Source organism: Salmo salar, chromosome 19 (assembly GCF_965601325.2).
Source record: "Salmo salar chromosome 19, fSalSal1, whole genome shotgun sequence".
Taxonomy (NCBI): domain Eukaryota; kingdom Metazoa; phylum Chordata; class Actinopteri; order Salmoniformes; family Salmonidae; genus Salmo; species Salmo salar.
This window is the reverse complement of record NC_138309.1, coordinates 22,574,141-22,597,417: the sequence shown is the minus strand read 5'-3', so window position 1 is coordinate 22,597,417 and position 23,277 is coordinate 22,574,141. Positions and strand designations below refer to the sequence as shown.

At 42.0% G+C, this 23,277-nt stretch overlaps 1 protein-coding gene across 1 annotated transcript in view; it reads left to right on the top strand.

The window, feature by feature from the left end:
• Positions 1-221: 221 nt before the first annotated feature.
• The window catches only part of LOC106578577 (cadherin-10), a 71,094-nt gene continuing 48,038 nt past the window's right edge, over positions 222-23,277 (top strand). Inside the window, exons 1-2 of the mRNA XM_014157565.3 lie at positions 222-595; positions 7,549-7,901. Of these exons, the coding sequence (XP_014013040.1) occupies positions 7,686-7,901 (216 nt within the window). The 5' untranslated portion in view covers positions 222-595; positions 7,549-7,685. The remainder of the gene's footprint in view (positions 596-7,548; positions 7,902-23,277) is intronic.

Below are 23,277 nucleotides of genomic sequence, written 5' to 3'. Positions count from 1 at the left end.
ACATGGAGATCTTTCTGTGCCATCCAGGAGTCCACGCCCCTTCAGCCTCCTAACCTCCCCATCCTCAATTCCACTGCTGCTATAGTCAACTGTTGGGAGTAAGGACACTCTCCTTTCCTTGTCCCCTTGTTGCCATTGCTCCTTTTTCTTTTCTCTCTTTTTTTCTTCTCCGCTTCAGTCTTCCCGACATCCACAGCAAGATGTGATGCAGCGAGAGAGAGAGAGAGAGAGAGAGAGAAAGAGAGAGAGAGAGAGAGAGAAAGAGAGAGAGAGAGGAGAGAGAGAGGCAGAGAGAGAGAAAGAGGGAGGGAGATAGGCAGGGAGAGAGAGGTTGGAAAGACAGAGGGTGGGGGAGAAGAGAAAAAAAGAGAGGCAGGGGGTGGAGAAATAGAGGGAGGGGGAGGGAGAGTAGCAGGCTGAACAGACACTTACACTCACACTCGCTCTCACAGCACTGTTGTCAGTCTTGGAATGTAAGTGCAGCCGAGAGGATTCAGAATAAGCGCCACCTCTAAGCACTGCTACGTGAGGAGTAGGGACAGTAACACGACACTCAGAAACACAGATGGACACTACTAAGCTGTAAATACAAAAGGTAAGGTTTCTGATTTTCTGTTCTCTGTTTTAAAGGATATTTTGCCTCACTTTTCTGGATGGTGGGGTGAAATAACCCACCTGCAATAGATAGGTGCTGGATTGTTGAGAACAGGTAAATAATTAAATCAATGCATTACATGTTGTTAACGTGCAGTATTCTTTACTTTGGACACCTGCCATGCTACAAATAACATATAATCAAGGGGTTGATATCTGGAACCTCTGTGTTGAATATTTTATGAAGTTTTAGTCCTACCAAATCTCTGGGGCAACTTTCCTCTCCATCTCTGTAAAACCACTGCAGTCTTAGGAAACTCCAAAATAGAAAGTGCTAGAAGAAGGACAGTAGCTACATGTGTTCAGATACTTTTCTTAAACAAAATCGGATGGACACAGTGCTCGTGTGACAGATTTACAGATGTGAAAGGCAGTAGCTGCATACATTCAGATACTTTTCCTAAACAAAATAGGACTGGCATTGTGTTTGCGCATGTAGGGGATTTACAGATGTGAACGCTAACGGCAGTTTACTTCCTCCAGTGTATCACTCTGATTTAGATGTTTTAATGAACGGCCTTTCACCAATAAGCTAAGTGATATTCAGACTTATGTCAGCTGCCAGAGGGATTTGTGTGTGTTTGTGTGTGCGTGTGTGTGTTGTAGAGATGGCATAACGTTACCTGTAATTAAGTGTGAGCAGAATTGATGGTGAGGCACTGTACTACTGATCCTATCTCAGCTCAAATGCATGGAAGGGTGAAGGGGTTGATCATGGGGTTTTGAGCACTGCACTCAATGAGTATGTTAGGATGTCGTATGTACACTGAAGCAAAGAACGCACTTCTCTGTCCTTCTGTCTCTCTCTCTCTCTTTTTCTCTCTCTCCCTCTCTTCCCCTCATTCTCTCTGCTGCTGTGTTTTGTGGGGCTTGGTGGAGACAGCTTTATAATCACACAGGTGATTTATAAGGGTGCATTTTGTACTGGGTCGTTTGTGTAATGCATTATTGTTTAACACAAATTAACCACTAACATGTTCCCTAAATTATTGTCAGATATGTAATGGCCTTTCAGTGTTGGAACGAATAATAGCAAATCCCTGCCCTCCCACACACACAAACTGCATGGCTCTCATACAAACACTAAACCAAATCTTTAAACAGCCTCAATGTAAACATAACGGACGTTCTCTAAATTAACATGTTGGATATAGTTAGGAAAAAAAGCTCTATAAAAATATATATATATCATGTGGGTTGTCATTGTTCGAAATTGCTGGGATCCTGTAACAAAGTGAATTTTGTGTAGTGGGGCTCATTCAAAACACATAATTTAAAATATGATCAATAAACTCATAAATAGACTGCAAAAGAAACTTTCAAAGAAATTATAATCTTCCACTTATTGTGTCACATTCAGATCAAAATTACAGCTCTAACTATAACTATCTACAGTGATGATTTATTCAATGGGATTGATATTGTCTGTTTATGGCCTCACATATGTAAGAAGTCTACCCCCTTTTGGACCAGTTTTCAAGTTACAAAGTGAAGAGAGCATTTCAAAATTGCGGCAGATTTCAGAGCATCTATAAAGGGCTGTCAAGCATTGCCAAAGACTGCAGCCAGCAGCCGGGATGCTAGCGATGTTGGAAAGGTCTAGGGCTCCACCAAGTGGGCACTTTTACAGGTCTGCTGCTTTTTCACAGCTGTATCACCGCCCGACTGTAGACAGGCTCTGTGGTGGTCTGTGAGTGTGCAATCAGAAGGCAAGAGCCACTCAATCTCTAAATCACAAAACAGCCATTAATAATTATTATAAATATCCCTTGACCTCAATAGACCACAACTGCCTAAACCTAAATATCCCTTGACCTCAATAGACCACAACTGCCTAAACCTCAAGTGCCCAATTTTTCTAAAATGTTTAGATTTTCAAGAAGTACCACGTTTGATTTTTGTCAAATATGTATTCAAACCATCTCTCTGTCTTTTTAAGATAGATCCATCCACATGGACATCATATAAACCAAATATAGAATATGTTGTATTTGACCAATTTTCTTTTTAATGACGTAATGTCATAAGCACAACATTCTCAAATTGTGGCCATAAGGTATCCCTTAGTGCCCTTCAGTGAGTTTGTTGATGGCAAAGCAAGATACAGTATGTATGTGATTTAAGTTTGATTATTGCAGAGGGAGATGTGATCATCAGTGTCCACTTTATTATAAAGGTCTAGGGAGCATTCTATTGTAAAATGGAATGGCCCGAGCTGGGCTCCAAGTGGTTATATATTCCCTATTAAGGCTGCTGTTGCAGATAGGTTTTCGGATTTCAGGAGAAATGCACCCAGGATACTCATATAGTATAAAGGGCGAGTGCAATTCCACTGACCATGTCTGTTAGGAGTCTAAACACTCCCAACTGTGTGTGTGTAATAGTGTTTATTCCACTAGCGTTTGCCAGAATAGACAACCATAAATTAAACGCTCTACTCAAAGACTTAACTTATAAGAGCATATTTAACGATTTTGTCCTTTCATGCCTCTCTCTGGCTGTTTGCATGCCAAGCCTCTCAAGCTTTCTACCACCTAATCTAATCATAAACAACTTTTTAATACACTGTAGGCATTTAATGGACTAATCAAGTCTAGATAATTCAGTGAGCGGAGTCTATAGCATCTGGACAAGAAATCCAGTCAGTACACTCTGCTCAGCTCATCCTTTAATGGAGGGTTTGGAGGAATTCTAAAAAGACACACTGGCCTAATGCTTAATAGGCATGGTGCATCAAAGCTTAATATCCAGAATGCTATTAAAACTCAAGGACAGCCTTGAATGATAATTAGAAAATGCAATCACGGGAATCAGCCCAGATTAATTTCCAGCCAATGTTTCCCGATTTCTGGGATGCTGCGCCCGCCTGCAGCCTGTCATATTCATGGCAAACCCTGGGCACGTAGTGAAGTGATAACAGTACATCATCATCAGTTTATGGCTTACTGGCACCCCACGACATCCCCAATGTTCTTGGTTTCATTCTATATCTGGTGGTATGGAGAGAGAAAACCACAGTCGATATCAAATGTTCTTGGTTCATAGATGTTATCGATCTCATGCTTTGTGAAAATTATGAATTTGTCCTCATGTATTGTCAATTTTTCTGAATTTAGCGATTTTTTTATGTTCTGCTGTTTTACTGAGATTAGACTTCTGGGAAACTGGTTGGTTTTCCTTACTCTAAATTACCATTAATGGTCTAGTCCCGCTTAATATTTTGAAGTATTGACCTTGGATGACAACTGAGACCGTACCAGTATTTCCAATCTCAACTGTCTCTCTCTGATATTGTCAAAACCTTTTAACATTTGGATACAAGACATAACCTGTCTGTATGAGAGTCATGGTTTGATTCAGTACAGGCATTAGCTCAATCTCTAATGACATGAATTACATTCCGCAGAGCTCTTTAAGACTCTTTAATATTTCATTTTTGGATCTCATTAGCTTAATTATTTGATTTGCATTCATGGGATAATATTAATTTACATGTGGCGGTGCTTCAGTTCCATCAATGAAAAACATAATACTAATTTGTTCACAGAAAAACAGGGTCCTTTGTTCATTCAAATCTAATGCCTTCATTGATATTAGGGTTATTTTTGTTGAACAAAAGTGGGGGAATTAAAAAAAATCGGTCTTTGTTTGTTCACGGTCCCTCATTAGATACACAATGAAGGCCTTTCCACTAGCCTCTCACTAAATGGGCTCCACCTACCTGTATCCTCCTCTTGTTTCAAAACTGTCTTAAAAATACCCCCTATTTATTTATATCCACAGTACACACACACACACACACACACACACACACACACACACACACACACACACACACACACACACACACACACACACACACACACACACACACACACACACACACTAAACGTATATATATTTAAAAAAGTATCCCATGCTTGATGAGAATAATTGACTTGCTGGCTGTGACTTCTAAAGGTACTGTATTATTGGCTTCATGGCATGTTCGATAGAGTACCGAGATGAAGTAAATTCCCCATCAGGGCCTGACTTGATAGGTAATTTGGGGATTCATACATAATTTATGGTCTTTGGGAAGTTAATCCTAATAAATCTTGTCCTCCTTTTCTAAAGGAGACAATTTAGTGGGAGGCTTGTGGAAAGGCCATAGTGCCAGTGCCATCCTGACAAGCATTCATTGTGTATCTAACGAGGGACCGTGAACAAACAAGGACCAGATTTTAGAATTCCACCACTTTTGTTCAACAATCTGAAAAAAGAACACTAAAGTCAACGAAGGCATTAGATTTGAACAAATGACCCAGTTTTTTTCTGTGAACAAATTAGTATTATAGTTTCCATTGATGGAACTGAAGCACCGCCACATGTAAATGAATATTATCCCATGAATGCAAATGAAATAATTAAGAGATCCAAAAATGAAATATTAAAGAGGGTGGATGCTTAGGATTGAAGCCCAATACCCAATAGATAATCATATGTGCGACTTGTGCCCGGGAGTGTTACCACTACACCACAGCTCTGCACGTGGGAGACTGTTTTTCTTATGGAACACATACTCATAGATATAGCTATGTTAGTGGTCAGCCACCATTTCATCAATACATAGGAAGATGGCTAGCTTAAGCTGTATATGAAGCAGGCTAGGAAAACCATGGTTGAGTTACAGTTGAAGTCAGAAGTTTACATACATTTACGTTGAAGTCATTAAACTCATTTTTAAACCACTCCACACATTTCTTGTTAACAAACTATAGTTTTGGCAATACTTGTGCATGACACAAGTAATCTTTCAAACAAATGTTTACAGACAGATTATTTCACTTATAATTCACTGTATCACAATTCCAGCGGGTCAGAAGTTTACACACACTAAGTTGACTGTGCCTTTAAAAAGCTTGGAAAATTCCAGAAAATGATGTCATGGCTTTAGAAGCTTCTGATAGGCTAATTGACATCATTTGAGTCAATTGGAGGTGTACCTGTGGATGTATTTCAAGGCCTACCTTCAAATTATGTGCTTCTTTCCTTGACATCATGGGAAAATCAAAAGAAATCAGCCAAGACCTTAGAAAAAAATTGTAGACCTCCACAAGTCTGGTTCATCCTTGGGAGCAATTTCCAAATGGCTGAAGGTACCACGTTCATCTGTCCAAACAATAGTATGCAAGTATATACACCATGTGACCACGCAGCCGCCATACCGCTCAGGAAGGAGACGTGTACTGTCTCCTAGAGATTAACATACTTTGGTGCGAAAGTGCAAATCAATCCCAGAACAACAGCAAAGGACCTTGTGAAGATGCTGGAGGAAACAGGTACAAAAGTATCTATATCCACAGTAAAACAAGTCCTATAGCGACATAACCTGCAAGGCCGCTCAGCAAGGAAGACGGCACTGCTCCAAAACCGCCATAAAAAAAGCCAGACTACGGTTTGCAACTGCACACGGAGAAATGTCCTCTGGTCTGATGAAACAAGAATAAAACTGTTTGGCCATAATGACCATCGTTTTGTTTGGAGGAAAAGGGGGAGGCTTGCAAGCCGAAGAACACCATCCCAACCGTGAAGCACGGGGATGACAGCATCATGTTGTGGGGGTGCTTTACTGCAGGAGGGACTGGTGCACTTTACAAAATTGATGGCATCATGAGGTTGGAAAATTAGGTGGATATATTGAAGCAACATCTCAAGACATGTCAGGAAGTTAAACCATGGTCGCAAATGGGTCTTCCAAATGAACAAAGACCCCAAGCATACTTCCAAAGTTGTGGCAAAATGGCTTAAGGACAACAAAGTCAAGGTATTGGAGTGGCCATCACAAAGCTCTGACCTCAATCCTATGGAAAATGTGTGGGCAGAACTGAAAAACCATGAGCGAGCAAGGAGGCCTACAAACCTGACTCAGTTACACCAGCTCTGTCTGGAGGAATGGGACAAAATTCACCCAGTTTATTATGGGAAGCATGTGGGAGGCTACCCGAAACATTAGACCCAAGTTAAACAATTTAAAGGCAATGCTACCAAATACTAATTTAGTGTATGTAAACTTCTGACCCACTGGGAATGTAATGAAAGAAAGAAATAATTTCTCTACTGTTATTCTGACATTTCACATTCTTAAAATAAAGTGGTGATCCTAACTGACCTAAAACAGGTAATTTTTACAAAGATTAAATGTCAGGAGTTTTGAAAAACTGAGTTTAAATGTATTTGGCTAAGGTGTATGTAAACTTCCGACTTCAACTGTATATATGTAGCTAGCAAGCTAGCTAACTTCCTTTAATTTAATTCTAGCTGGCTGTATTTTCATTTACTTCACTACCCTTTGTTTCTAGAAATGATACACGTGTTGTCATTTCACAACTGTTTTTAATCAAACTAGCTAGCCAGCTGATAGCTAGCTTGCAAAAAAACGATGAACTAAACCACAAGTTCACGTCATCTAGCTAGCTAGCCAGCTAAAAGTTGTATGTAGGAATGAGTCAATAACTTATTTTTTGCATGAACTAAAACTACTGTCACATGTTTTTTTACTGGAACTAGCAGTTTGAAACTAGCAGGTTTGAGCTAGCTTATCAGAGCTAATTCTAGATAAAATGGCAGACTTTGAAACTAGAATTCCTTTAAGAGAATCAATGAACGCATTTGAAGAAATTTCTAATCTCATCTTCCAGAGCATATAATTCATAATGTTTTATCTATGGAGAAAAACAGTAGCAATTAAAATACTGGCAACGCTAAACAGCTTTGAAGCCAATTTTCTCTTAATACTGGACACAGGCAGGCGATATTACCTTTGGGCGGATATTGAAACAAATTATGCCTACCTGAATTCAATATCATTGTTGTGTTATCTCTCTGATTCATCCTTGTTTTTCTTCTTCACAGGGATCAATAGGCTATCAAAGGGAAAAGGACTACAATGCATGATTTGGTGGTGTTGCATTCCAGCGTGCATCCTACCAGAAGCTCATTACCATAACACATTAGTCATACAGAACTTCTTCCCCACGTGATTGGATACCATGATAACCAATCACTTCCAGATTCTAATAATGGTCTCCATTCTGCTGCCAATCACTGCCCTGCCCGTGGCACCTGGACATACTGTGAATCTGTTGGGAACATCACTGGCGAAGGATGATGGAAAGATACTCCAGCGCTCCAAACGAGGATGGATGTGGAATCAATTCTTTCTTCTAGAGGAGTACACAGGGAATGACAACCAGTATGTTGGCAAGGTAAGGGTTTTATGTGCCGTTTTTATGGGACATTCTTTGTAGGCTGCCTAGAGATGATCGATTATGTCATAGTACACTCAGTCAAAAGGACTGTTCCTGTTGTATTGACATACCTTTCAATAGTTAGGACATAGAAATTAGAGAGGAGTGCACCACCTGAGAACTCCCTTAATGTAAAGATCAGCTTGTTAAACCAATAGCCATAGGTTAAGGGAATGGGCTCCATTTCCCAGCAACGTGCAACTAATTCCAGTCTCTCATTCACACAACAATTCAAAAACAACAGTGGGAATAGAGAAATCTAAATGAAGAATCAGTCTCTCAAATTAGCAATTTAACATGACAGATAGAGGAGGAATAGATGTTCCCATATGTGAGGGATAACAGACAGCATAATCAAATCACATCATGAGGCTAGACAAAATCACTGACCCACTACCTCACATTGTCAACGGCCTGAGCCACCTCTGTCATGTTGACACAGCTCTTTAACTGATAAGACAGCACAAAAAACATAAATATTTCTCAGAGCTATAACCCCCTACTTTAGATCAGAGGAGCGACTTGTCAAGCCACCCATGTTAGTGCTAACAAAGGGAGCTAGTCACAGTGTTAGAGATGATGCTACATTTATCATCCTGAGGGAGGGGAACGAGGTGACTGTCGAAAGCCTATTTTCTCAGAGGAAGCTGGCTTTCATCACATGCCTCATCCTCAAGAGTAAACAAGTGTCATGGTACAGGGTGGAGTAGAAGGATATGACTACCAGCTTGGCAGATAGCATCGTCCTGACGCATTGGAGAGAATCAGGGGAACAACAAAAAGGAAAAGATGGAGGGAAAGGGGGTGTTAGAGAGAGAAATGATGAATCAATCAAGCCAGGTCAATGATATTTCACTTCACTGTGTTATATGTGATGAGGCAACAAAACAGGCCCGGCTATCCATTGAGGCTATCCACTGATGTTGTCAGTGACTGCTGCATTCTGGCTTTCTTCCTGACTCTTTGATGGTCTCTGGCTGGCACACTGGCAAGTTTCCTGGCATGACAGCAATCACATGCGCTGGCCATTGACTCACCCGGTGTCCAATATCATTCACAATCAAACTGCCAGAATGACATGAGGCCGCAATAAATAAAGGGGGAGAAAAGAAACACCCACACGCTGGCTTTACTGAAGAAGCTAGTGTTGATTGCTAACGCTAATTCCATCAGCTTCACTCTGGAATTGTTGTCTGTGAGAAGGAGTGGTGAAAAGCCTGGGCATAAGGACAGGCACTTAAAGGCCCAGCACCAAGCTGGGCTTATTTATTTCACATCCAATCAAGTTTCACATGTGAAACTGCAAATGTTTTGCTGTGCCACAAAGTCTGTAGCTTTTTCAGAACTCCCTTACAGATTCAATACATCTCTGCACATAGCAAAAGAGTGCCATCTGCACTGCTATTTTAGTTATCCCTTAATCTGACTGTCATTGTTTTTAATTTGACTATTTCAGCCATTTGAGGGTTTTCTGTATAGTTGTCTAATGTTGGTGGGGCATACTATTATATTTTCGATGTTAATCCTGAATCACAATGATATTATAATAGTTTTTCTTGAGTGTATTTTTAACAAAGTCCAAAGTGTAGGAATACAGGTGAAATCAGTTATTGACACAGATATGGTGACATAGCAGGAAGATCAGAAGGCAGTGAACAAAGAGGTTGTCAGTACAAATCCTAGGTGAGGACACGTTGAGTAATAATTACTGTATAAATAAATAAGAAAAATTTAATAATGTGTCTAATATGTAAGTTGAAAACACTGTGGCGGTGTGAGGTTCTGGGCACATCCTTACAACTAATGGTTACTAAACCATTGTATCAGTGTTCATTTTGTCAACAATAACTATGACAAAAAAATATTGTCAACAACCTATTTTTCCTGACTAAAACTATGACGATAACATTTGTTTTGTCCAATCATAAGTATGCATGCATGCAGAATATTTGATGCAATCCTCTTATTTGCAGAATTGATATCTTTCAGTTTTGTGATCTGATTCTGCCCGGCTCCCACACTGCTCTCAGGCTGTCACGTGAGTCATTCGTCAGTCTTTTGAACTGATGCGAAGCCAAGACACTTCACATGTAACTAACCTCAACCTGAAACAATAATGTTTACTCTCTCTTTCTTTCAAGTAGGCTATTTTTGCTTTGAGCACACTGGAAACTCTATTTTCCCATGTGTTCTGTTATTCATTCATCTGTGTTGCCACTCTGGCGCCACGGTCCGCAAATGCTAGTTGTGGTTGCTTTTTTCCTATGGGAAAAACAAATGCAATTTGTTGAGTATTAGGAGTACATTAATACTTCTGGGATTTTTGGAAAGCTTAAATTAAATTCTCCCCTTTTCAAGGTCAACCCTATAATTTACTCCTCCTTGATGGCTATGATGGAGAAAATCAGAGCTGTAAATTGTTTAACCTGCAGCCAAGGCTTTTTTATAGCCTAAATGGTTAATTATGGTTGGCATTCGTTACAATCTGCCATAATATCAATGTTGCAAGCTAAGGTATACAAGGGAATCTGCTATAAGTTCTACCTGTCTTCCCAGTAGCCTACTTGGTGTTGTGAACTGCTGACTGCTATTAACTTGCAGTTGATTGTTGACACATCAACCAGGATTAAGGGACAGGGCAATTTATGACTTGTTGTTTTCATAATCAGTGGCTTTATTGGAGGGGGAGTGGTTTCTCGTCTCCTAGGAAATCAGCAATTAGTACCGGGAGGTGTGCTCTTCACCTTTTCAAGGCAATTAGCAATTAGTATTTGTACTTCAGTCTCCTCTGTTTTCTCAGCGGTGGTCGTGTCGCAAAACTAAGGCTGTCAACGAAACAAAGATGGTTCTGCAGAGTTATTTGAGGAAGGAAAGAGAGAAAGGCCCCACAACACTCTCACTTGAGGAGCTTACCTAGTGATTTTCAGAATATCTAATTTTGCTCTTTTGTAGCTTTTGCAACTGTCTGTGTGTTCTATCTCAGTTTGCTCCTCTACCTGTAGACTTTTCAGACGCCCCCCCGGCTGCAACCCTTCTAATTTTGTGTACCCTGCACTCACAATCCATGTGGAATTCCTGGTCTCTGGCAGCGTTTGGAACTGCCGATCGGCGGTCAAGAACACTAAATTAATCTCAGCCTATGCTGCATTTCAGTCCCATGAATTTTTGGCCCTGACGGAAACATGGATCACCACAGAGAACACTGCTACTCCAGCTGCTCTCTCTTCATCTGACTATGTTTTCTCTCATTATCAGAGAGCATCTGGTCATTGCGGAGGTGGCACAGGGCTACTAATTTCTCCTAAGTGGAGATATTACATTTTTTTCCCTCTCACCTGTCCATTTCCTCATTTGATTTCCACGCTGTCACTGTCACTTGTCTACTCAAACTTAACATTGTTATTATCTACCACCCACCAGGTGTCTGTATCACATACTCTCACGACTGGTGTCCCCCGGGGCTCGATTCTAGGCCCTCTTCTCTCTCTACACCAAGTCACTCGGCTCCGTCATATCGTCACATGGTCTCTCCTATCATAGAATGCGGATGACACTATGCCACTTTTCTCCTTCCCCCTTCTGACACCCAGATGGTGATACACATCTCTGCTTGCCTGACAGATATCTCAGCTTGGATGTCGGCCCACCACCTCAAGCTCAACCTCGACAAGACAGACGTGCTCTTCCTCCCGGTAAAGCCTGCCTACTCAAAGACCTATCCATCACGGTTGCAACTCCACGGTGTCTCCCCCCCAGAGTGCAAAGAACCTTGGCGTGACCCTAGAAAACACCCTGTTGTTCTCTGAAAACATCAAAGCAGTGACTCACTCCTGCAAGTTGATGTTCTACAACATCCGTAGAGTTCGAACCTACCTCACACAGGAAGTGGAGCAGGTCCTAATCCAGGCTCTAATCCCAGGTGGACTACTGCAACTCACTTGTGCCATCAAACCCCTGCAATTTATCCAGAATGCTGCAGCCTGCCTGGTGTTCAACCTTCCCAAGTTCTCTCATGTCACCCTGCTCCTCCGCACACTCCACTGGCTTCCAGTCGAAGCTCACATCCACTACAAGACTATGGTACTTGCTTATGGACCAGCAAGAGAAACAGCCCCTCCCTACCTTCAAGCTATGCTCAAACCCTACACCCCAACCCGAGCACTCCGTTCTGCCACCTCTGGTCTCTAAGCACTATGGGAGGGCATCTCCCACTCAGCCCAGTCCAAGCTCTTCTCCGTCCTGGCACCCCAATGGTGGAACCAGCTTCCCATAGCACCCACCCCCTAAAAAAGCATTTTGTAAATGAGCACTCGCACTTGACTTTTCTTCACCCCTTACTACATCTGACTTTGCTGATAGCTACTTTATTAAGGACTTACTGTGATGTGGTTGTCCTATTTTAAGATGAATGCACTAACTGTAAGTCGCTCTGGATAAGAGTGTCTGCTAAAATGTAAAAGGTTAAAAGGCCTACTTGGACATCTGAATATGCACATGATGGAAGTTAGAGGTAGCCTATTATTTAATAGAAAAAAAATGCACGGACTGTCATGTGACTATAATGGCTGTGACTCAAACTAGACGAAGGCTGAAATTACGAAAATGTGACTAAAACTAAAAGGTATTTTAAGCCTAAAACTAAATCTAAAATAACCGCCAAAATTAACACTGCATAATATATGTCATGCTTTTAGGGCTCATTATACATACTGTATGTCATAAAGGATTATACTGATGACTACAGTGTGGAACTGTACATGGTGCTGAAATGGCTTCTCTTCAAGGTGAACTATATACCGTGCACAGAATGGCCCATACTCACGAAGTGTGTCAACGTAGTACTGCTGATATAGGATCAGTTTTTCCTTTGCGGTGATAATCAATTAATATAATTACATGGACGGGGGACCTGATACTAAATCAGCATTATGAAAGTGGGCCATGTGTGTTTTTGTCAAACTCCACTAGATGCGCCTCTTGGCGTTGCTGATTCACTATCACCTGATTTTCAGTGAGCCATTTCAGACAGCCATTAGCATGAGGGAGGGTATTTAACAAGCCAAGTCCTCGTGGAGGGAGGCGTACTTGTTCAGTATGGCTCTGAAGTGTGAACACTTGCAATGCAATCAGAAGGCTTGTGTCTGGAGTTTCTTTCTGTAGGGGTGCAGTGACTCACATAAAAAGCTGTTCCATCCCAGCTATTGATGTGGACAAAACCCCTTTAACCTCTTGGTAGTCTGTGATGCTTTGTAAACAAACGCTGCCGCTCTCCAGTTCCCCTGAGCACTCTACTGATCATAGGAAAAATTGAAGAAACTGAAAAAACACTACTGAATGTGTATAATCCTGGAGAACAAGGACAACTAACAAAGAGAGAGAGAGAATATAATTATTCTGTATCCGTTTGGGGCTCTATTTTCCTATCTCCCCTTTGCAGCACTAAACAATGCTCACTAGAGACCTGACAAGAATTGCCAATGACTTTGCTGCTTTACTGACTATTCCTCTGTGTTTGTGCAAGGGGATTTAAAGCTAGAATCCTTAATTGATACAATAAGAAAGCTTTTTTGCAAAACAAGGGCTGGGAGAAGGCTAAGGGATGGGGCTAGAGAAATTTCATAGGGCTATTGATGCAAGGACTGACCATCCATTATATCAAATGTATAGTGATAACCATGTTTTGAGTCTATACAGTGTTTGCTTAGACTTACGTTGTTCACAAACGTTGGTGTAAAACTAACGTATATTTTGGGTTCTGATTGGGTACGACAGTTGAACTAAGCAAATGAGGCATCTAAAGTTTTTGATGACTAAAAGCTAGAAGCCTTAGTTGATACATCCATTTTTGGATTTATAAATTAATGATGCAGTATATAAATCCAAAAATGGATGTATCAACTAAGGCTTCTAGCTTTTAGTCATCAAAAACTTTCCTCTGTCAAAGGCTCATTTTGTGCAACAAGAACTTTGGAAAAGAGAACCACCAAGCCTTTTTTCATTATTATGATTTTCTTGGGGGGCAGATCAGCTTTAATTTTACAGATATATTGTAGCTTCCAGCAATGTTATTGTCTGCATCATATCCAATCCCTAATATATTTTTGTGTACCCCATAATGACAAAGCAAGAACAGGTTTTTAGAAATGTTTGCAAATGTATTAAAAATAAAAAAACAAAGATTCAGACTCATTGCTATGAGATTCTAAATTGAGCTCAGGTGCATTCTGTTTCCATTGATCATCCTTGAGATGTTTCTACAACTTGATTGGAGTCCACCTGTGGTAAATTCAATTGATTGGACATGATTTGGAAAGGCACACACCTGTCTATATTAGGTCCCACAGTTGACAGTGCATGTCAGAGCACAAACCAAGCCATAACGTCAAAGGAATTGTCTTTAGAGCTCCAAGACAGGATTGTGTTGAGGCACAGCTCTGGGGAAGGGTACCAAAAAATGTCTGCAGCATTGAAGGTCCCCAAGAACACAGTGGCATCATTATTCTTAAACAGAAGAAGTTTGGAACCACCAAGACTCTTCCTAGAACTAAGCAACCAGGGGAGAAGGGCCTTGGTGAGGGAGATGACCAAGAACCCAATGGTCACTCTGACAGCGCTCCAGAGTTCCTTTGTGGACAACCATCTCTGCAGCACTCTACCAATCAAGCCTTTATGGTAGAGTGGCCAGACGGAAGCCACTCCTCAGTAAAAGTCACATGACAGCCTGCTTGGAGTTTGCCAAAAGGCACCTAAAGGACTCTCAGACCATGAGAAACATGATTCTTTGGTCTGAAGAAACCAAGATCAAATCTTTGGCCTGAATGCCAAGCATCATATCTGGAGGAAACCTGGCACCATCCCTACGGTGAAGCGTGGTGGCAGCATCATGCTGTGAGGATGATGTTCAGCGGCAGGGACTGGGAGACTAGTTGGGGTAAAAGGCAAATTACAGAGATCCTTGATGAAAACCTGTTCCAGAGCACTCAGGACCTCAGACTGGGGTGAAGGTTTACCTTCCAACAGGACAACAACCCTACGCACACGGCCAAGACAATGCAGTCGTTGCTTTGGGACAAGTCTCTGAATGTCCTTGAGTGGCCAAGCCAGAGCTTGGACTTGAACCCGATCGAAAATTTCTGGAGAGACCTGAAAATAGCTGTGCAGCATTGCTCCCCATCCAACCTGACAGAGCTTAAGAGGATCTACAGAGAATAATGGAAGAATAATTGCCAAGCTTCAAGTGTCATACCCAAGAAGATTAAAGGCTGTAATCACTGCCAAAGGTGCTTCAACAAAGTACTGAGTAAAGGGTCTGAATACTTATGTAAAAGTGATATACACTACCATTCAAAAATGTCCTTGTTTTCGAAAGAAATGCGAAAAAAGTGTCTATTTAAATAACTAATCGATCAGAAATAGTTTCAAAATTCCTGACATTTAATCCTATTAAAAATTCTCTGTCTTAGGTCAGTTAGGATCACCATTTTATTTTAATGTGAAATGTCAATAATAGTAGAGAGAATTCTTTATTTCAGCTTTTATTTCGTTCATCACATTCCCAGTGGGTCAGAAGATTACATACTAAATGAGTGTATTTGGTAGAATTGCCTTTAGGTTGTTTAACTTGGGTCAAATGTTTTGGGTAGCCTTCCACAAGCTTCCCACAAAAAGTTGGGTGAATTTTGGCCCATTCCTCCTGACAAAGCTAGTGTAACTGAGTCAGGTTTGTAGGCCTCCTTGCTCGCACACGCTTTGTCAGTTCTGCCCACAAATTTTCTATAGGATTGAGGTCAGGGCTTTGTGATGACCACTCCAATTGTCACGTCCTGACCATGGTAAGCTGTTATTTTCTATGGTAGAGTAGGTCAGGGCATGACAGGGGGGGGGGTTGTTCTATGTGTTCTATTTCTATGTTAGGTTTAGTTTTTGTATTTCTATGTTGGTTTGTTTGGGATGATCTCCAATTAGAGGCAGCTGGTCCTCGTTGTAACTAATTGGAGATCATACTTAAGAAGGGGTTTTTCTACCTGGGTTTTGTGGATGATTTAATTTTGAGTTATGTATGTGTTCCTCTCTACGTCACGGTTTGTTGTTGGTTTCATTCAGTGTATTTATGTATTGCATAGTTTCCACAGTATAAATCAAATGTGGAACGACACACACGCTGCACTTTGGTCCTCTTCTTCCTACGACAACCGTGACAGAATCACCCACCGCCAAAGGACCAAGCAGCGTGGACTGGACCAGTGGACTTGGGAGGAGATGAGGAGGAGTATATCTAGGGCTTTGGAGGAATTAGGGGCAGGAGAAAAGCGCCTCCCATGTGAACAGGTGGAGGCAGTGAGAGCATGGCAGTGAGGGAAGCGCGAGAGGCAGCCCCCACATTTTTTTTGGGGGGGGGGGCACACGGGGAGATTGGCAGAGTCAGGTTGGAGACCTGAGCCAACTCCTCGTGCTTACCGTGGGGAGCGAGTGACTGAGCAAGCACCGTGTTATGCGGTGATACGCACTCTGTCGCCAGTGCGCATTCACAGCCCGGTGTGCTCTGTGCCTGCCCCACGTACCAGGCCTCCAGTGAGTCTGTCCAGCCTGGTACGCCCTGTTCCTGCTCCTCGCACTTGCCATGAGGTCCGTGTTACCAGTCTGGCGCCACCTAGGCCAGCCCCAAGCATCAGGCCTCCAGTGCGCCTGCCCAGTCCGGGGTGTCCTGTTCCTGCTCCCCGCACTTGCCCTAAGGTGCGTGTAACCAGTCTGGCATCACCTGTGCCAGCCCCACGCATCAGGCCTTCAGTGCGCTTTCGCAGCCCAGAGCCGCCAGCGACGGCCTGCAGCCCAGAGCATCCAGTGGAGGCCTGCAGCCCAGAACCTCCGGCGACGATATTCGGTCCGGTGGCACAGAAGCAGAGGGATCAGCGGGCAGAGCGGGGGTTAGAGCGGGCAGAGAGCCGTCTCCTCTACTGGAGGATGCGCTGGATGATAAGGTTCTGGGTACTGCACCAGAGCTGCCATAGACACTGGTCACCCTACCCATCCTCCCTTTTGTTTTTTTGTTTTGATTTTTAGTTGCATTCGGTGTCAGCATCTTTTGGGGAGGGGGGGTACTGTCACGTCCTGACCATGGGAAGCTGTTATTTTCTATGGTAGAGTAGGTCAGGGCGTGACAGGGGGGTTTATTCTATGTGTTCTATTTCTATGTTGTTAGGTTCTAGTTTTTGTATTTCTATGTTGCTTTGTTTGGGATGATCTCCAATTAGAGGCAGCTGGTCCTCGTTGTCTCTAATTGGAGATCATACTTAAGTATGGGGTTTTTCTACCTGGGTTTAGTGGGTGATTCATTTTGAGTTATGTATGTGTTCATCTCTGCGTCACGGTTTGTTGTTTTTTTTCATTCAGTGTATTTATGTATTGCATAGTTTCCACAGTATAAATAAAATGTGGAATGACACACACGCTGCACTTTGGTCCTCTTCTTCCTACGACAACCGTGACACCAACCGTGACACCAATGTTTTCCTTAAGCCATTTTGCTACAACTTTGGAAGTATGCTTGGGGTCATTGTCCATTTGCAACCAAGCTTTAACTTCCTGACTGATGTCTTGAGATGTTGCTTCAATATATCCACCTAATTTTCCATCCTCATGATGTCATCTATTTTCTTAAGTGCACCAGTTCCTCCTGCAGTAAAGCACCCCCACAACATGCTGCCACCCCTGTGCTTCACGGTTGGGATGGTGTTCTGCGGCTTCAAAGCCTCCCCCTTTTTCTTCCAAACATAATGATGGTCATTATTGCCAAACAGTTATATTTTTGTTGCATCAGACCAGATGGCATTTCTCCAAAGTACGATCTTTGTTGCAAACCGTAGTCTGGCTTTTTATGGCGGTTTTGGAGCAGTGGCGTCTTCTATGCTGCACAGCCTTTCAGGTTATGTTGATATAGTACTCGTTTTACTGTGGATATAGATACTTTTGTACCTGTTTCCTCCAGCATCTTCACAAGGTCCTTTGCTGCTGTTTTGGGATTGATTTGCACTTTTTGCACCAAAGTAGGTTTATTTCTAGGAGACAGAACATGTCTCCTTGCTGAGTGGTATGACGGCTGCGTGGTCCCATGGTGTTTATACTTGCATACTTTGTACAGATGACCATGTCTTCAGGCGTTTGGAAAATGCTCCCAAGGATGAACCAGACTTGTGGAGGTCTACAATTTTTTTTCTGAGGTCTTGGCAGATTTCTTTTGATTTTCCCATGATATCAAGCAAAGAGGCACTGAGTTTGAAGGTAGGCCTTGAAATACATCCACAGGTACACATCCAATTGACTCAAATGATGTCAATTAGCCTATCAGAAGCTTCTAAAGCCATGATATAATTTTCTGGAATTTTCCAAGCTTTTTAAAGGCACAGTCAACTTAGTGTATGCAAACTTCTGACCCACTGGAATTGTGATAAAGTGAAATAATCTGCCTGTAAACAAGGTAAATGTCCTAAACAATTTGCCAAAACTATAGTTTGTTAACAAGAAATGTGTGGGGTGGTTAAAAAAGTAGTTTTAATGACTCCAACCTCAGTGTATGTAAACTTCCGACTTCAACTGTATGTATGTATGTATGTATGTATACACACTGCTCAAAAAAATAAAGGGAACACTTAAACAACACAATGTAACTCCAAGTCAATCACACTTCTGTGAAATCAAACTGTCCACTTAGGAAGCAACACTGATTGACAATAAATTTCACATGCTGTTGTGCAAATGGAATAGACAACAGGTGGAAATTATAGGCAATTAGCAAGACACCCCCAATAAAGGAGTGGTTCTGAAGGGGGTGACCACAGACCACTTCTCAGTTCCTATGCTTCCTGGCTGATGTTTTGGTCACTTTTGAATGCTGGCGGTGCTTTCACTCTAGTGGTAGCATGAGACGGAGTCTACAACCCACACAAGTGGCTCAGGTAGTGCAGCTCATCCAGGATGGTACATCAATGCGAGCTGTGGCAAGAAGGTTAGCTGTGTCTGTCAGCGTAGTGTCCAGAGCATGGAGGCGCTACCAGGAGACAGGCCAGTACATCAGGAGACGTGGAGGAGGCCGTAGGAGGGCAAAAACCCAGCAGCAGGACCGCTACCTCCGCCTTTGTGCAAGGAGGAGCAGGAGAAGCACTGCCAGAGCCCTGCAAAATGACCTCCAGCAGGCCACAAATGTGCATGTGTCTGCTCAAACGGTCAGAAACAGCCTCCATGAGGGTGGTATGAGGGCCTGACGTCCACAGGTGGGAGTTGTGCTTATAGCCCAACACCGTGCAGGACGTTTGGCATTTGCCAGAGAACACCAAGATTGGCAAATTCGCCACTGGCGCCCTGTGCTCTTCACAGATGAAAGCAGGTTCACACTGAGCACGTGACAGACGTGACAGAGTCTGGAGATGCCGTGGAGAACGTTCTGCTGCCTGCAACATCCTCCAGCATGATTGGTTTGGCGGTGGGTCAGTCATGGTGTGGGGAGGCATTTCTTTGGGGGGCCGCACAACCCTCCATGTGCTCGCCAGAGGTAGCCTGACTGCCATTAGGTACCGAGATGAGATCCTCAGACCCCTTGTGAGACCATATGCTGGAGCGGTTGGCCCTGGGTTCCTCCTAATGCAAGACAATGCTAGACCTCATGTGACTGGAGTGTGTCAGCAGTTCCCGCAAGAGGAAGGCATTGATGCTATGGACTGGCCCGCCCGTTCCCCAGACCTGAATCCAATTGAGCACATCTGGGACATCATGTCTCGCTCCATCCACCAACGCCACGTTGCACCACAGACTGTCCAGGAGTTGGCGGATGCTTTAGTCCAGGTCTGGGAGGAGATCCCTCAGGAGACCATCCGCCACCTCATCAGGAGCATGCCCAGGCGTTGTAGGGAGGTCATACAGGCACGTGGAGGCCACACACACTACTGAGCCTCATTTTGACTTGTTTTAAGGACATTACATCAAAGTTGGATCAGCCTGTATTGTGGTTTTCCACTTTAATTTTGAGTGTGACTCCAAATCCAGACCTCCATGGGTTGATAAATTGGATTTCCATTGGTTATTTTTGTGTGATTTTGTTGTCAGCACATTCAACTATGTAAAGAAAAAAGTCTTTAATAAGATGATTTCTTTCATTCAGATCTAGGATGTGTTGTTTAAGTGTTCCCTTTATTTTCCAGTCAAATGCAATCCGGGGAAACAGAGCTACAATTTACTGAATTACTATTCGAAAACATGTTTAAAATGTAATATTGTCATTCTAAGATTTATAGATGAATATCTCTTGAAAGCACCTGTCATACCAGATTTAAAAATAACTTTACTGGGTAATCACACTTAGCGATAAAAGGGGATGCGATAGTCAGAAAATGAGCTAGTAAATACAGCTCGGCGCCATCTTGGAACAATCGCATATCACATCTAATGTTGTATACTATTGTCAATAATCCCTTACCTTTAGTTGTCTTCATCAGAAAGCACTTCCAGGTATCCCAGGTCCACAACAGATGTATTTTCGGTCGAAAAAGTCCATCCTTTATGTTCCATTAGCTTGCTGTTGTTAGCGCGTCTGAAGGCTGTATCCAAAAGCTCTGCCGCCTGCGGGACAGCCGTTTCGGAAAAAAACTTTTTTTTCCCATTTAGGTTCGTTCAAACATGTCAAACGTTGTATAACATAAATCTTCAGGCCCTGTTTCAACAAGAGAGCCAATAAGATTTGAGGGGGACGATTTCATTGTGTTTCAAAACGTTTCCAAAGGTGGGGGTAGACAGGGCCGCCGGCGTCATAATGGTGATGGCCCTCCCCCTGTGACCAATTTCCAACGCGTCTCATTCACTGAGTTTCGACAGTAGAAGGCTCAAAACACTTTGTAAAGACTGGTGACATCTCGTGGAAGCAATAGGAAGTGCTCAAATAACGATAGCTCACGGTGTGAATAATAGGCAACGACGTGAAGTTGAGTCCACAATTCAGAATTCCACTTCCTGTTTCAATCGGTCTCGGGGTTTTGACTGCCATATGAGTTCTGTTATACTCACAGACACCATTCAAACAGTTTTAGAAACTTTAGGGTGTTTTCTATCCACAGGTATTAATTATATGCATATCCTAGCTTCTGAGTTTGATTAGTAGGCCGTTGAAAATGGGCACGATTTTTTCCAAAATGCGCTGTGGCGCCCCCTATCCTAGGGTAACGTCAAGAGGTTAATCGGTACATAGAAAAAAAAATCCCAACTATTTTGCAATCTATATGGCACAGCTGTCACTTTTTTCTCCTTAAATGAAACTGGTATACTTTTTTATTTATCACAATTTTCTTGATCCAATATTGGTCTCTAATGCAGGGCCAACAGACAAGTTCCTTACTTTTCCCCCCTTCAACTTGCCTCTTCCATTTTTGCAGTAATGCTGCAATTAGTTGGTTGTAATTTTGAATAGAGAAGACATTTCCAGATATTTTTGTTAGCTGAGTGTGATATAATTTACAAAGATTATACCTTTTTTAAACATCTTTTCAAATGTTAATTTTTTTTTATCAATTAGTATATTTAAGCAATGCGTAGTGCCTGGATAAGACCCTTTTGCCGTAGTATATCGGCCATATATCACAAACCCCCGTGGTGCCTTATTGCTATTATAAACTGGATACCAATGTAATTAGAACATTAAAAATGAATGTTTTGTCATTACCGTGGTATACGGTCTGATATACCATGGCTTTCAGCCAATCAGCATTCAGAGCTCGAACCACCCAGTTTATAATTGTGTTTCACCATAATATTTGTTGTATTATTTGTTCTGTTTTTTTCTGGTGGATTAAACTGAAATTGCAACCAACTTTTCATATGGCTTCTTTTAAAAATAGAGATATTTTGGAGATCATTTTCAAATAACCGAAAGTGAGAGGTCTGCCAGAGAACCAGTTTGGATTTAATAACCTGTTATGGCTAGGGGGCAGTATTTTCACGGCTGGATAAAAAAATTTAATCTGGTTACCACTCCTACCCAGTAACTAGAATATGCATATACTTATTACATATGGATAGAAAACACCCTAAAGTTTCTAAAACTGTTTGAATGGTGTCTGTGAGTATAACAGAACTCATTTGGCAGGCAAAAACCTGACAAGGTTTCAGGCAGGAAGTGGCCTGTCTGACAAGGTGTCGTTCTTCTTGTCTCTGTTTATTGAAGAGTGAGGATCTTAGCTGTCCCGTGACACTTCCTACGGCTGCCATAGGGTCTCAGAAGGCGGTAAAAAGCTGAATCGTGGCTTTGCAGGCTCTGGCTGAAAAAAAAGTAGCGCGTTTGGGTAGTGGCTGGTTACAGTACTGTGAGACTCAGGCTCGTGCCCGCGTCGACCGAAAGCTTTGTTTACTTTCCTCTGTTTAGCTAAAAGGAGATTCCCGGTCGGCATATTATCGCTTTTTTACGAGAAAAATGGCATAAAAATGGATTTTAAACAGCGGTTGACATGCTTCGAAGTACGGTAATGGAATATTTAGATTTTTTTTGTCACGAATTGCGCCATGCGCGTGACCCTGATTTACCATTTCAGATAGTGTCTGGGACGCACGAACAAAACGCCGCTATTCGGATATAACGATGGATTATTTTGGACCAAACCAACATTTGTTATTGAAGTAGCAGTCCTGGGAGTGCATTCTGACGAAGACCACAAAAGGTAATCAAACTTTTATAATAGTAAACCTGATATTGGTGAGTGCTAAACTTGCCGGGTGTCTAAATAGCTAGCCCGTGATGCCTGGGCTATGTACTTAGAATATTGCAAAATGTGCTTTCACCAAAAAGCTATTTTAAAATCGGACATATCGAGTGCATAGAGGAGTTCTGTATCTATAATTCTTAAAATAATTGTTATGCTTTTTGTGAACGTTTATCGTGAGTAATTTAGTAAATTCTTAGTGAATTCGCCGGAAGTTTGCTAGTTTGCTAGTTCTGAACGTCACATGCTAATGTAAAAAGCTGGTTTTTGATATAAATATGAACTTGATTGAACAAAACATGCATGTATTGTATAACATAATGTCCTAGGGTTGTCATCTGATGAAGATCATCAAAGGTTCGTGCTGCATTTAGCTGTCTTCTGGGTTTTTGTGACATTATATGCTAGCTTGAAAAATGGGTGACTGATTATTTCTGGCTTGGTACTCTGCTGACATAATCTAATGTTTTGCTTTCGTTGTAAAGCCTTTTTGAAATCGGACAGTGTGGTTAGTTAAAGGAGAGTCTTATCTTTAAAATGCTGTGAAATAGTCATATGTTTGAAAAATTGAAGTTTTTGTATTTTTGAGGAATTTGTAA